Below are 14,121 nucleotides of genomic sequence, written 5' to 3'. Positions count from 1 at the left end.
ATCTCTCCTTTGATGTTCTGGGATGTTGCTGCAAAGCTAGCATTACACCTAAAAGCATCCACAGATTTTTTCACTCAAATGCTTTTGCATACATGCGGAAGTGGATTCCTACTTCTGAGGTAGCCAAGGCAAGGTCAAGTTCAGCCACATGAAGGATCCATGCCTCTGCTCAAGCAACAGGTGTGCCGTTATTTTATTTATTTATTATTTAAATAGTTATATGCACCCCACTTTCAAATAAAATATCACAAGGGTGTACACAGCCACTATTTACGTTGGAAACACAATTCAGGCTGGGAAAGAGAACACTATCCTTCGGAGACAAACTCTACTCCATTCCATGTGACTCTGTCTTGTATAAAATTCTTTCTGGGATCCCACTTCCAGTGACTGAACCACTGCAGAATTTACCATGAATTTTCATTTGGGAGAGAAACATAGCAGGGGCAGAGGCAGCGGAGGAAACTAGAGACATGAAAATTTGTTGTGATTTTGTCATGGCTAAGATGATATTATGCTACACTGTATATAGTTTTAAACATTGTTAAGGGAAGTTTGTTTTGAACTGCGGCGGAGAAATATGTCAAGTAGCTTTCTTTCATTTCACTATACCTGCTCTATATAAAGATATAGATATGCGCACCCCCTCGATTGTTTGTGCTTCTTTCTGACGTGAAATTTCTGTGATTCAAAGTGGACGTTGGCTGAGATTTCAGAAGAGTTATGCTCAGCAGGGACTATTGGGCAGGAGCAGAGAAGTCCGGAGCGCCCCTCACCCACTTTCCATGCGCCCACCTTCGCGGGTGTCACCCCGACCCCTCCCCACCCACCCACCGCGCCAACGTGAGGGAACTTTGAGTGGCACACGCCGTCCCTCGCCGTTAGATCCCCTTCCCGAAGGAGCCTTGCTCTCGCTGTTCACATCGTTTCCCAACACAGCCGCCGCTTTCCCCGAGGTGGCCAAGAGACGCGCAAGGCTGGCGGAGGGAGAAGTTGGCGCGGCCGCCGGGCGCCTGGAAAGGGGGCGAGCGGATCGCCCGTCCCTCCCGATCCAGTGACGAGAAGGAGCCGTGCTCGGCGCGAGGGGGCGGGGAGGCGATGTGGTGACTTCTTCTACAAAGGCAAGCCGGAGAAATCACCAGCCGGGGTTGGCTGGCGCGCTCGCTCTCCCTCGCTCTCTCTCGCGCGCTCCTTCAGCTCCTCCCCCGCGCGGTGGTGGCTTCCCCCCTCCATCAAAAGCCCGCTCGGCGACGCCAGCTTTTGGGGGGTGAGGGGGAACTCCGAAAGCAAAGAAAGCGGGGTGTTTCTCTCCTTTCTCCCCCTCTTTTTCTCCCCAGACTGCATCCAGGGTCTGAAACTTCGAGAGAGTTATCGCCGCTGCCTTCCTTGAAGAGCAGATCTGGGAATAAAACACAACCTGCCGTCTTCTCCCAACTCCCCTCCCATTTCGCTTCCCTCTCACTCCGTCGCTCTCTCTCCCTCTCTGTCTCTCTCTCGCACACGTTCCCTCCCCGCCCCTTCACCAGCATCAGGGGCAATGGGAAAAGTTACTGGCTGGTACCCAGGCTGGCACGTTGCTCTGCTAGCCGCCCGGACATGGCTTTTGATCCTCACTTTTGGCTTCATCGGGGCAGAAATCACTTGCAGCTCGTGCCGTTGGCAGGTGCAGCTCCAGCTGCGGGAGCAGCAGCGAGCTCCGGACGGATTATTAATGCACTTGAGGACGGCGGGGCGAAGAGGCGACGAGGCGAGGAGGAGACCCGGGGAGGAAAGAGGTGAGAGGCGCCCCGGTGGTGGCGAGGAGGCGCCGGCGAGTGCCGGGGATCGAGCCCTCTCCGCTTCTGCCCCCGCCGAGGAGAAAGACGCATCGCGCAGCCTGGCCGGCTCCCGGCAGCTGAGCGGCGAGCGCCCCGAGGCTCGGCTCGGCCGCCGAGCGTCGCCCTCGGGTGGGAATCGAGCCGGGCGCGCCAAGTTCTCTTCCGCCGACGGGCGCCCGGCGGCGAACTCTCAGGCCGGCCGCGCTGCCCGATCGGCGCCCCTGGGCCGCCTGAGGAAGCCCGGCGCGGATCGGAGGCGGCTGGTGAGCCGGAAGCCCCGAGGGGCCCCGGCGGAGAGAGACAAGCCTCCGGAGAGCCGGGAACGGGCAAGTCCGGAGCAGCAGCCGGGGAAAGCCACGCGCTTCCGCCTGGAGGAGCTGAAATTGACGAGCACGACCTTTGCCCTCACGGGGGATTCGGCGCATAACCAAGCCATGGTGCACTGGTCGGGACACAACAGTAGCGTGAGTAGCCAGCATTGTCACGATAATAACAAGCACGATTGGGGGAGTGGGGTGGGGAGATGGCCCAATCTCTGCTGCTGTTCTCTAGAAAAGATTCAGGGAGCAGGATGATAACCTCGCCTTCCCACAGCACTGGATGATTCTTCGGTTTTAGTGCCCCTCGGGGGGAGTTTCGCCGCCTTCGCGCGCTCCCGTCCTCCCACCCCCGCTTGTTTTAAGGGAGGGGTGGTCTTCTGTTCGTGCGTCCGTGTGGCGCTTTCTCTCTGGGGCAGAAAGTTTCCTGCTCCACTTGGCACAGCCTTGAACTGCATCTCGGTGCATTCAAGCGCACGCGAATATACGAGGAGAGGAGAGCCCTGGGTTTGGGGCGCTGCGAGTGGGAAAGGGCTGAGATCACGGAGGGTAAAATAGGTCGCGTTGCGTGTAGGATGGAAGATGTGGATCAAACTGTTTCAAAGTCGGGTGAAAAGTGTCGGATATTTCATTTCCGAGATGCTACTGGTATGGCAAAGTGGCACAAATTGTAGCCTGATTTCCATGGTGAGTGGTGGAATTATGGAGATGTGGTCGGGGGCCAAAAGCCCCCTATGAGGCCAGATTTCCTCACTGGATGGTGTCTGATCTCCAGTCTGTCCATTTTCTCTCCGGCTTCCCATTTGATGACATGTATCTAACCAGCACACACAGCTTTCTCTTATTTTCCCATCGCCAAGTCAATTTTTCTTTTCCTCTTTCCCTGTGTGATACTGGCTGATTCTGCAAAATTTATAGAACTGTGTTTCTTGTACTGGGACACTGGGGTAGAAAGTGTCTCTCAGTCTCTATTATGACACTAATTCATTGCCCCTTAGCTTTAATTTAATAGATCATGTCATGAGCAATCAGGGTTCAGTTTTGATCAAACGCATGCCAGTATTAGAATCTCTTCAAGCCTGCCCTGAATTCCTTTCCCTCAGGCATACTAAAGCACTTCAGGTTTTGCAACTGAGGATTGGCTCACCACCACATATCATCAGCTCCCGAGGGGTGGTGAGGTGCCCATTTATATAAAAAGGAAACTCAGGTTGCAAGATGAGGATAACTGTTCACCTGTTGTTCTGTGCTTTATCCCTGTTGATGCTAAAATGAGAGTTTTTCCATCCTGTATATCTACAGTAATTAAATCCCTTTTCATTCTAACGTGTATCTTTTTTGTGTGTTGCACTGCTGAAGATTTATCCCAATAAACAGAGCTCCTTTCTTTCACAACACTTCCTAGTATAAACTGGATATCAGCTTTTAGAGAACTAGGACAATGCAGACTGGGCTTCTGTATAATGCTGATCCCTGGGAGTTACTTTATCCTGCAAAGTTAAAGAGAACTAAGGAAATGTAAGATGCACCAAAACACAAAGGGGAAAAGTTTTTTTTTTTAATTCATAGGGTAGATACACATTGAATCTTTCATGCTCCATCTTAAGGCATTCTTTGGGTCTGTCACTTCTAGTTCCTGTTACCTGTAGCCAGCTTTCAATTGTAGCTTTAAAAAATGATGATTTTACCATTATAAATTCCTTTTGGTATGAGGGAGTATAAATCACAGTATGTCCATTTAGTATTCATGAGGATGTCATCAGCACTTCTTGAGAATTCAGACTTTATTGACCAGGCCATAATTTTATAGGGTTTTCAGGAACTTTAATCCAATAATGCAAAAAACCCTTGTGCTTTTCGGGGGACCTTTCCCCCTTTTTACCCATTTTGGCTATCAGATCTCTATCTAATACAGGTCCACTAAAATAAATCCTCCACTTCAAACTCCAGACTTTTAAAACTGATTGAACTAGTTTGTCACAGCTTTCATATGATTCATGTCCTTAGCAATGGTTTACAACTTAAAAATAGGCTTAAAAGCTTCTGTCTGGGATTATAGCACAGAAGAGATAAGATGGAGACTTTAAATTAAAACAATATATAATTCTGATCATTACTATATTGTGAATTATAAAATGCTACAATCCAATTTACCTTTATGTTGCAAAGTGAATAGAGAAAAGTTATTCAGTCAATTGGTCATATCCTTTTGAACTTTTGCATGTGTTTAAATGGGTGGTAGAAGTCAGTTTTGTTAGTTTATGTGTTCATGACACATTCATCACATTACAGTATGGTGACAGGGAATTAGTGTAGCAGATCACCTAGATCTGCAGAATCTAGAGCAACCACCATTCTTTTGTCATTGCACAAAATGATCTTGCTGCTGAATCATCCTGTTTGGTGAAAGCAAGGTGTCTTTATGATCCAGTGAAATATCTACTGTCTCAGGTGACTTTCCCCTCTGAAGTAAATGTCAGGGGCATCTTGACTAGAGTTTTTGGTTGTGTCAAGATTTGAAAACCAAATTCAGTGTTGGACCATTGTTGACTCTGGATAAGTATGACAATGTGTAACTAGGAGAGTTGATTCTCAGGACTATATCTGAACCAGTATATCCAGTGCTTTGTGTAGAGTGATAATATGCAAATAGGCAAAGTAGGCATCTCTAAAAAGGTTTGGAAAAGTTGTGGAAGCACCAGCAATCTGGAATGTGATGGTCCTGCAAATCGCATAAGTGTTCTTTCTGTCTCACATGGACTTTCTCATTCCTGGCAATCATGATTTTAGTCATCTCAGATACCCAAAGTGAGGCTCAGAGATGATCTAGCCTTGTGTCAATATATTATCTGAACTGTGTGAGTATAAACAACATTATGTAAACATTGAAAACAATTATCTGAATTTCCAGTGTATTTCTCACTTTTCATGTGTTCATAATGGCACTTGACTAAACACATGGAGGTGATTGTTGGTGCCTATACAAGTACAGGAGACTTCTCTACAGTCATCCTTGAGCGTATGGAGAAGGATAGAAAGATAGAGTTAGCATGCATGCATTTATACTCATGCTCATATGATGAATGCCTGAAGAAGACTAGATGAGGAGTGGTTAACATTCACTGGCTGAAAGCCTTGCCAGTCCTCCAGGGTATGCATGCCACTGTTGGGCGTGACCAAGAGTGAATGTGGCCCCCTCACAACTTTATACTCACACCTGAACAGGAAAAAGAGCCCTTCTTCTTGGATAATCTGGGCAGATCAGCTGAAGAGGGGGTTCCCCCTTCTTTGTTCAGGGAATCTGATGTCTGGGGTGAGGGGAATTAATGCACCCATCAGGCATCTGGGCTGGGGACAATATTTCCATCTACCTGTATCTACTTTTTTTAAGCTGCTGCTGTTGCCAAAATTGATCAGGCCTTCAGAAGATCAGCAAAAATTGATTGGAGTCAGGCTCCTGGCACAAAAAGGTTAGTCACCCCTAGGCTAGACAGGTGGTGTATTTTGACAGGAGCATCCTTCAATATATTAAAAAACTAGCTTGCTTTATTGCAGACACAGAAACCTAGTCATTTATTCAGAGCTCAGATTATGTAAGGGTGGGTTAGAGGGGCCTCTCTACCTTGAGGCAGCCCCCCCAGCCACTATTGTAGGTAAAACTGGAAGGAGTCAGGGATTTGCCCCCTGTGGATTTCATTAAGGCTTCCCCTTCCCTTTATTGTTCAAGCATTGCATTTATTGCAGCAATTCATTGGACAGAAACTGAAAAGGAATGGTAGGAAAGTCTAATTGCGTACATTCCATAGCTAATGGAATGTAAGGATTTTATAGACTTTTATTTTTTACAGTATTGAGTGTTTTACTCTGTTGTGTACCACCCCCCCCCCCCCGTGCTCTTTGGAGAGAGGGCAGTTTGGAAATAACAATCATGGAATAATTTTATTCCATCCCATTATAATAAAAGTTTCATCTCATAATTGTTAGATCACTTATTATCCTATGAAACATCCCAAAGAAATATTTCACAATGTGATAAAAGCCATATCCAAAACAACTGCACACACACACACCAAACACATATAGCACAAGTACATATATAAAAACAATTGCTTTTAATATAAAATTTCAAATACATCTGGTTATGAAGTGGGATAAAAAAAATCCAGTTAAAAGACTTGTTGAAGGAGGACAGTCTTCAAGAGGCATTGATAAGACAGCAAAAATAACACCTGTCTGATATGTTGTGAAAGGGAGTTTGAAAGTATGGGTGCCACCACACTAAAGGCCCAGAATTGACACTGCGTGGAATAGATCTCCTGATAATCTGCCGGGTTTGGTACATAAGGGATGAGACAACCTTTTAGGTATTCTGATCTCAAACTGCAGAGGCCTTTATACAGTAGTACTAGTCAATAAAATCTAGCCTGGTAGCTAATTGGCAGCCAACGCAAATCTTTCAGCAGTGGTGTAATATAATGGAGATGTTCTGCTCCAGTGAGTTACGTTGCCATATTAGGCGCTAGTTGCAGCTTCTTGGCAGCTGCAATAAAGCAGTTTGCAGTCATCCAGTCTGGAGGTTGCCAATGCATAGGCAAGAGTGGTCAAGCTAGCCTGGTCCTAAAACAGCCATACAGTGTAGCCCATAGCTGTCAAGTGTCCCTTATTTGAAAGGACAGTCCCTTATTCCAGCGCCATGTCCTGCTGCTGTCCCTTATTGATGGATGTCCCTTAAATAATAATAATAATTTATTATTTGTACCCCGCCCATCTGGCTGGGTTTCCCTTAAATGATGTTCCTTAAATTTCAAAGGAAGCAGCTCCTCTCCCTCCCTCCCTCCCTCCCGGCCAGGGAGGAGGGAGGCTCCAACTGTGTTGCTTGGCTGTGTTGCTCACCCAATAAGAAGTCTAAGAACAACTGGGGAGTGGAGCTTGCATGCCTTGTGTGTGGCTAGTTAATGCAAGCTGAGGGGGTTTTTGAATGCTGGACGCCATTTTGTTGCACGTGCTGCTGCAAACTTTGCAGTGCAAAGCCAGGCCGGGGAGCCATCTTAAGTTTAGGCTGCATAGGCCTTGTGGTGCATGTGATTCAGATTCTATTCAGTTGAATCTCTGGTTACAAACTTGGTTGGACAGTGTTCTCAAAGCTACCAGCATGAGTTTGACCAGACTACAGGAGGACAGGAAGACTGGAGTTGCCTGGAACAGGTGAGGTTGCAGGTCCCTTATTTTGGCTGCTGATCCCTTATTTTCAAGGCTGCTGGTCCCTTATTTTCAAATCTGTAAGTTGACAGCTATGGTGTAGCCTAATCACTAAAATGTGTTTGAGGGTTACTTCCGGGTTTCGCCGCTCACTCATGCGCAGAAATGCTAAATCACGCTTCGTGCATGTGCACAAGCGCCAAATCGCGCCGCGCACCTGCGCAGATACGGCACTTCAGGTTGCGCTCTTTTCATGTTGTGAATGGGCCTCTGGAACGGATCCCATTCGCAACCAGAGGTACCACTGTACTATCAGCCCCAAGCTGTCGTGTAGTGGTTAGAGTGTCGTACAAGGAACTGGGAGACCTGGCTTCAAATCTCCACTCAGCCGTGAAGCTCACTAGGTGACCTGGGGCCAGTCAGTGCTTCTCAGTCTAACCTATGTCACAGGGTTGTTGTGGGGATTAATGGAAGAGGAAGAGATCCATGTACACCATCCTTAACTTCTTGGAGAAGCATTGAGATATAAATGCAATAAATGAAGAAGAGGAGGAGGAGGAGGAGGAGGAGTTTGGACATGATATCCTGCCTTTCACTCCCCTTAAGGAGTCTCAAAGTGGCTCACAATCTCCTTTCCCTTCCTCCCCCACAACAAACACTCCAAGAGGTGGGTGAAGCTGAGGGACTTCTGAGAAGTGTGACTAGCCCATGGTTGCCCAGCAGCTGCATGTGGAGGAGCAGGGACGCGAACCCGGTTCACCAAATTACGAGTCCACTGCTTTTAACCACTACACCACATTTGACCAATGGCCAAGGATGATGGGAATTTGAAAGTGAAGTCCTGTTCTAGTGCAAAACATCTGGAGGATGTCAGGTTTGGGGAGGCTGATACAGTATGGGCATTTATTTTGTGTGTCCGTCTGTGCCTCCTGGCCTGCTTCATATAGCCTTTTGCCTCATGAAGTGTTCTGGAGAACTTGAAAGCTTGCTAAATACTTTGCAACATTTTGAATGGTCCTGATAAAAACACTGCCCAGCCAGAGGTGATGCATCCCATTCCACTGCCTGAGGCAAAAGGGGAAGTGCCACTTTGCCCTGCTGCTCCTACTACTCCTGCCACCACCTACATGCTCCTGCCACTGCCTGTTCTGCTGCCTCCATTCATCCTGCCACATCCACCGCTAGTGAAGAAGCAGCACCAGCATTGGCACATATTTTGGGTGAGATCCCACTTGAAATGGATGCAATCAGCATTGACAGTGGCAGCGCTTCCCAGCTGCTGGCAGAGGCAATAGCTAGGTAGGACACATGTGAGCATGCTGCCTGGGGGTCATGTGCCACCTGAAATAGTGGGCTTGCCCTGCCTAATGGCTGGGCCAGCACTATGCCCTGCTGTGGATTTTGGAGGTTTATTTATTTTTCTCATGGACCAATATGGCTGCCTTTGTTTTTATGATTAATCTTGATTTTAACTGGGAAAAGAAGCCAGGATTTTTGTGGGTTTTTTTTTTACCTCTAGGGGAAAGAGAATAGCCTCAATGAGAGGGAAATATTTTCTTGTCCTCTTTGAAACACCACCGTTATCATGAACAACAAACCTGTGTTTGAGTGCATAGGAGCCATCATTAAGCAAACCAGTATAAACAGGAAACCATGACACTGCAGCAATGCCTGTAAAGGATAGGTCTTCTCCACCCACAGCAATAGAACAAGTAAGAAGAGGTGGAGCTACAGCAACCACAGAATGCAACAAATTCTATGATGGTTGTCTCATTGTATGTATTATTGCACTTTTTCACAAATTTAATAAATGAACAAGTGATGTGGATATCTGTATTGCATGGCAAGTCCATTTTGTGCTCATGCATAAGCATGGAGGAAGGGAGCAGGCCCAGCTTCTCAAGTGTTTAGCTGCCACCTCCAAAGAAAGGCATTGGCTGGCCACACTGACAAAGATAGTACGACTGTTCTCTAATATGGATAGTGGTCTACGTTGTGCTTTTCTGGTGCACATATTTCCATTCACTTCCAGAAATATTATTCATATCAACACAAACCTATGCATGCTTATTTGGAAGCAAGACTTAATATGTTCGGTGGGGCTTGCTCCTAGTTCAGTGTGCGTAAAGTTGTAGCCTATGCAATCAAAACTCTTAATGGCTCCCTGGAGATGGGCTGGTGGAAATGTATGGTCTCACACAGAAAGACTTTCTTACAGCTTGCTTCATAAGATGCAAAGCAAGAGGGAGACTCACAAATAGGCTGTATCTTTTAAAGAAACCTGTAGTTATTTCTCCAAATAATCAAGCAAAGAAATTGGCTTCAGAAGAAAAACTCTCATTATGAGGCAGTTTGGAGATAAGATGGTATAATGAGATTCCTTGTGGTTATTATTGAAAATGCAAGGTTGTGTACAACACAAAGACAGAAGGAGAATGCAGCTTCTTTCCTTGGTGGAAGAATCCTCTGTGCTGAACAATTGTGCAATTGCTGCCTGGGAATTTATACCTGCAAACCTATAACGCTTGAACATTCTAAAGTATAATAATAGCTCAGTTCTGGATGCCTTAGCGTGTGACTCTCAAAATTTGTGTTGTCCTGTGTTTGCAGCATTCAGGAGAACACCTCCAATAAATGTCAGAGGCTATTTTATGTTGCAGAGCAATGCACTTCACTTTATAACAGTGACAGTAGATGTAAACATCCTCAGGACTGACTTCATTTGAGGTGATGAAAGTTCTCTCTGTGATGGTGTTCAATGGAAGAGTAATTATTCACACATGTCAGGTATCCCTTTGATACAATCATCAAATGATGCAAATCAGATTGAGGAATGCAAATCTATGAAGAAGGGAAGAACGATGTTTGGTTCTTCTTCTGAGGTCACAAACAAGATGAGCGGGCATTAAAGTTTAGCATGGGTTTATAAGAAGAAAATGTAGCACTGTAGTGAGCGGAACAAGAAGGCATCAGAATGTGGGAGAAACAATGGCCTTGAAATGGTGTACAGTGGTACCTCAGGTTAAGAACTTAATTCGTTCTGGAGGTCTGTTCTTAACCTGAAACTGTTCTTAACCTGAAGCATCACTTTAGCTGATGGGGCCTCCCTCTGCTGCTGCGCCTCTGGAGCACAATTTCTGTTCTCATCCTGAAGCAAAGTTCTTAACCCGAGGTACTATTTCTGGGTTATCAGAGTTTGTAACCTGAAGCATCTGTAACCCGAGGTACCACTGGATGCCAATCTAAGCCTTTCCTGTGGTTTATCTCTGTAGATCATGACATGAGTAAAAGTTGGCATAACTTGATATAAGATTCCCATTATGAACCATATGCACTCTATGATTTGCTGGATCATGGACCAATGAATGGGTGGCAAAGACCCTGCAGCCATGCTAGCACAGGTTACTGATGGGGAGAGCATAACTCTCAAACAAAAGGCACTTCCCTCTTGATCTGGGACTGAGGTGATACTTACTTCAAGACAGGTATACCCTTCCCTCCCTTTCTTTCTTCACTTCTAGCATGGATCTGTGACAAATCTCTCTCTCTCTCTCAACTTTTGAAATAGGCATCATTTTACTCTTTAGATCAAGGTGTGGATGCTGTGTGATTTGCTGCCCACAGTAATTGTAACTTGGCTATCTGAAGGAGCAAGCATCTATTCAGTCACTTTCATTTCATGTAATAAACCAATCTTTCTTTATTCCTCTTGTGCAAGAACGTCTTGGGGCATAAAATTAAGAGTAAACACACATTCATATCAAGCACAAGTTTTAATCTCCAACAAAAGGTCCTAAACCTCTTGGGTGGGTGTCTTCAAAACACATGAGTACTGGGCATGCATTGTGGATTCAGACACATTCCTTATATCAGGCCTGAAGTACCTTCTACATTTTCCTGAGTATTCAAGTTTCGTGTCTCTTGCTATGTCAGTGCGTTTTTAAAATTACAAAGTGCTTCTCAGAACAAATGGGATCTTTGCACGTTTGAGTAGAGCTTTGTTAAAAATGGCAGCGACGTATAAAGTTCTATCAAAAATAAAAGAATGCCCCCCAAAGTTCCCCCTTTTTGCCTTTCTCACATAATAGTCATCATACTCCTCTGTACTTCATAAATCTCTCCTATGCCCTCCTGATACGAAACAAATTCCTACAGTGAGAAAGCACTCAGCAGAGAGAAGCCAACACAAACTGCAATCAGCCCTTGAAACAAAAAACTGTTTCACCAAAAAAACAAAGCAGCTTTTCATGTTTCAGAACCAAACCAAATGGGTGCCATAATTCTTCTGCCTTTGTCATGATTCAGCTCTAGCTATATTTTCCACTGTGTTGCCCAGCTAGCTTTTTAAAAACTATACAATTTCTGTAACAAGATATACTGAAAATATCCTCCCCTCCCACCCCCAAGAATAACACTATTGTGATGGAAAGGACTGAAAGGAAATATGATTCACTAGCTTTTGGGAAACTGGCTTGTGCTGAATGAAGAACACAAACCTATTGTTCTTTACAGATGAGTTGTGTCTTTTAAGTGGAGAACATGGATTCAAGATTTTCACTTGCCAAGTGACTTTGGGGATGTAACCTTGCTTTGTCTCCCCCCCCCCTATGATTATATCATTTATTTTATTAAGTGAGACCATAGGTCCATGAAGGGATTAAACATAAAGGTTCATATCTCAGCCCTGCTCCTTCAGCTCCTTTAACATGATAGTTTGGGAAGTGACCATGGGACCTTCAGCATGCAAAGTATGTTCTCTACCAATGGAGCGCTAAGCATGTGTTGTGTGCACTTCAAACCATTGAACTAGAATGGGGCTCTCTTTGATCAATTCATCCAGCAGAGGTAGTGACAGCAATATTGCTAGTTGAATTCTAATTTTGCATAATTGCAGAGAAAGTATCAACGGGAATCAAATAGACTTGATATCCATTGTGTTTGCCTAATCCTTATGGAAACCATCAGCGTAGATGAGAGATGGAGAACCTGTGGCTCTGCAGATGCTGTTGAGTGCCAATGGTCAGAGATTATGGGAGTTGTAGTTCAATAGCATCTTGGGAAGTCACAGGTTCCCCATTCTTAGTTCTGATGAAAGACAGGTCAGTCTTTTTTCTTTCAGTGCTTTTAGCCAAAAATGCTGAGGAGAACCTATGTGGTCAGAGACAGTGTGCATCTGAATACCAGCTACTGGGGACAAACATCATGGGAGGAATATTTCCATCTACCCCACCCACTGCCCCTGGAAGCCTTGCAAGTTGCTGCAGGAAAGGGGCTGCAAGCAGCATCATGGAAGGGGTGTTTCTAGGACCAAATTGAAACTGTAACGCTCCCTTGTTATTGGATGTTGGATGTTGTTTATGTAATCATGTTATATTTATAGTTCTGAAATGTTGCTTTCTGTATGCTATTGTATTTGCTATTGTGTTGTGTTGTTTTGTTATGTTATCAGGGAATTCTTTATGCACTGTTTGGTTTTGAAATGTATTGTTTTATATGTTGTCAGCTGCTTTGAGCATCATTTTCTTCTGGTGGAAAAGCGGCATACCAATAAAATGAATGAATAATGAACACAGGAGAAAGTGATCGTTTTCATGCCTTGCTTGTCAGCTTCTGGTGGTAGCCAGCTGGTGGCTTTTGGAAACAGGTTGCTAAGACCAGATGGACCTTGATCTGATCCAGCAACTCATTTCTTCTGCTCATCATCATTTAACCTAGATGTACCCTTTTGTGTACTGATGTATCTGAATTAGATTTTACAGGGTTGCTGTCATTTTCAGCATTTGAATCATATGCTGGAATCTTATTCCTGACCTTTCAAACTATAATTAGATTTTTTTATGCATCACTCCTAAACCCAGTTGTGTATACCTAAGGCAGTGGATATCAATAAACTGGCACAACTGAGCACTGCAGTCTCAATAGGAGGTGTTAAACTCCTACAGAAACTCATTCTCTTCCCACCCCACCCCCTCAATTCTTTTCTGTCTCTGGAGCACTGCTGGAATGGACTGCTGCTGCAATACAATCATTTATGATTTGTCTTCAAAATATAAATATGGTCGATTAAGTAACTTAAATGATCATCAAAGGTGTGCATAGCTTTTGGGGACAGACAAATGTATCAATTTTTGTTTCTATCAGTTTATTTTTCCTGTCTTAAGTTCAGTTCTTCACATTTCTGGATCAGTCCATGATTTTTTTAAGTCATCATGAAAATTCATCAGCATGGTATTCATCATTTCTCCTAATATATGCCATTTTGTATGCATTTTTGCCCGATACAAAGGTGTGGGTTTTTTTTACAAGCAATTTCCTCCAACAATGCATTTTACATGCTATTTTTACTAAACTGTACATTTTATGCATGCTTTTCCCTAATATGCTTATTTTGGTGCACATTATTTGGCTGGAGAACGCCATCAAAACATTCAGAGAGCAGCAAATTTTGAAGTTAGGTATTTTGGTCTGCATAATGTTTCAGAAAGTGAAAATTAGGTTCGCTATTAAGTCCAAACCTCATTGAATTTCCATCCCATCCTTAATAGCTACTTCATTTTGCACTGATTCCTCCACTAGCATCTGCCACTGAAGCTACTTTTCTTATTGTCTAAAAGTTTTGGAAATTATATGCATATTCACATATGAAATAAGCGGAGGGTAAAAATGTCTGACTAGGCCCTTCAGCTGCCTGGTTCCCTTGTTGTTTAATCAGCAGGAGGTGAATTAAAATGGCTGCATTTCAGAGTCCCATAAGCCTCAAAGGCAATGAACCTCTCTTAGTTTTAAGA

General features: G+C 44.6%; 1 protein-coding gene across 8 annotated transcripts in view; it reads left to right on the top strand.

Annotated features, from left to right (window-relative positions):
• Positions 1-822: 822 nt before the first annotated feature.
• The window catches only part of SORCS1 (sortilin related VPS10 domain containing receptor 1), a 436,617-nt gene continuing 423,318 nt past the window's right edge, over positions 823-14,121 (top strand). For 4 of the 8 annotated variants that reach the window (XM_083616531.1, XM_083616537.1, XM_083616535.1 and 1 more), the window contains exon 1: positions 823-2,281. In XM_083616531.1, coding sequence (XP_083472657.1) covers positions 1,538-2,281 — 744 coding nt within the window. In that variant the 5' untranslated portion in view covers positions 823-1,537. The remainder of the gene's footprint in view (positions 2,282-14,121) is intronic. The other 4 variants (XM_083616536.1, XM_083616533.1, XM_083616530.1 and 1 more) reach the window with 1 other exon arrangement.

Source organism: Podarcis filfolensis (assembly GCF_964270895.1).
Source record: "Podarcis filfolensis genome assembly, chromosome: 5".
In the NCBI taxonomy this organism is placed as follows: domain Eukaryota; kingdom Metazoa; phylum Chordata; class Lepidosauria; order Squamata; family Lacertidae; genus Podarcis; species Podarcis filfolensis.
Note: the sequence above shows the minus strand (reverse complement) of the source record. Positions and strands in the feature narration are given on the sequence as shown.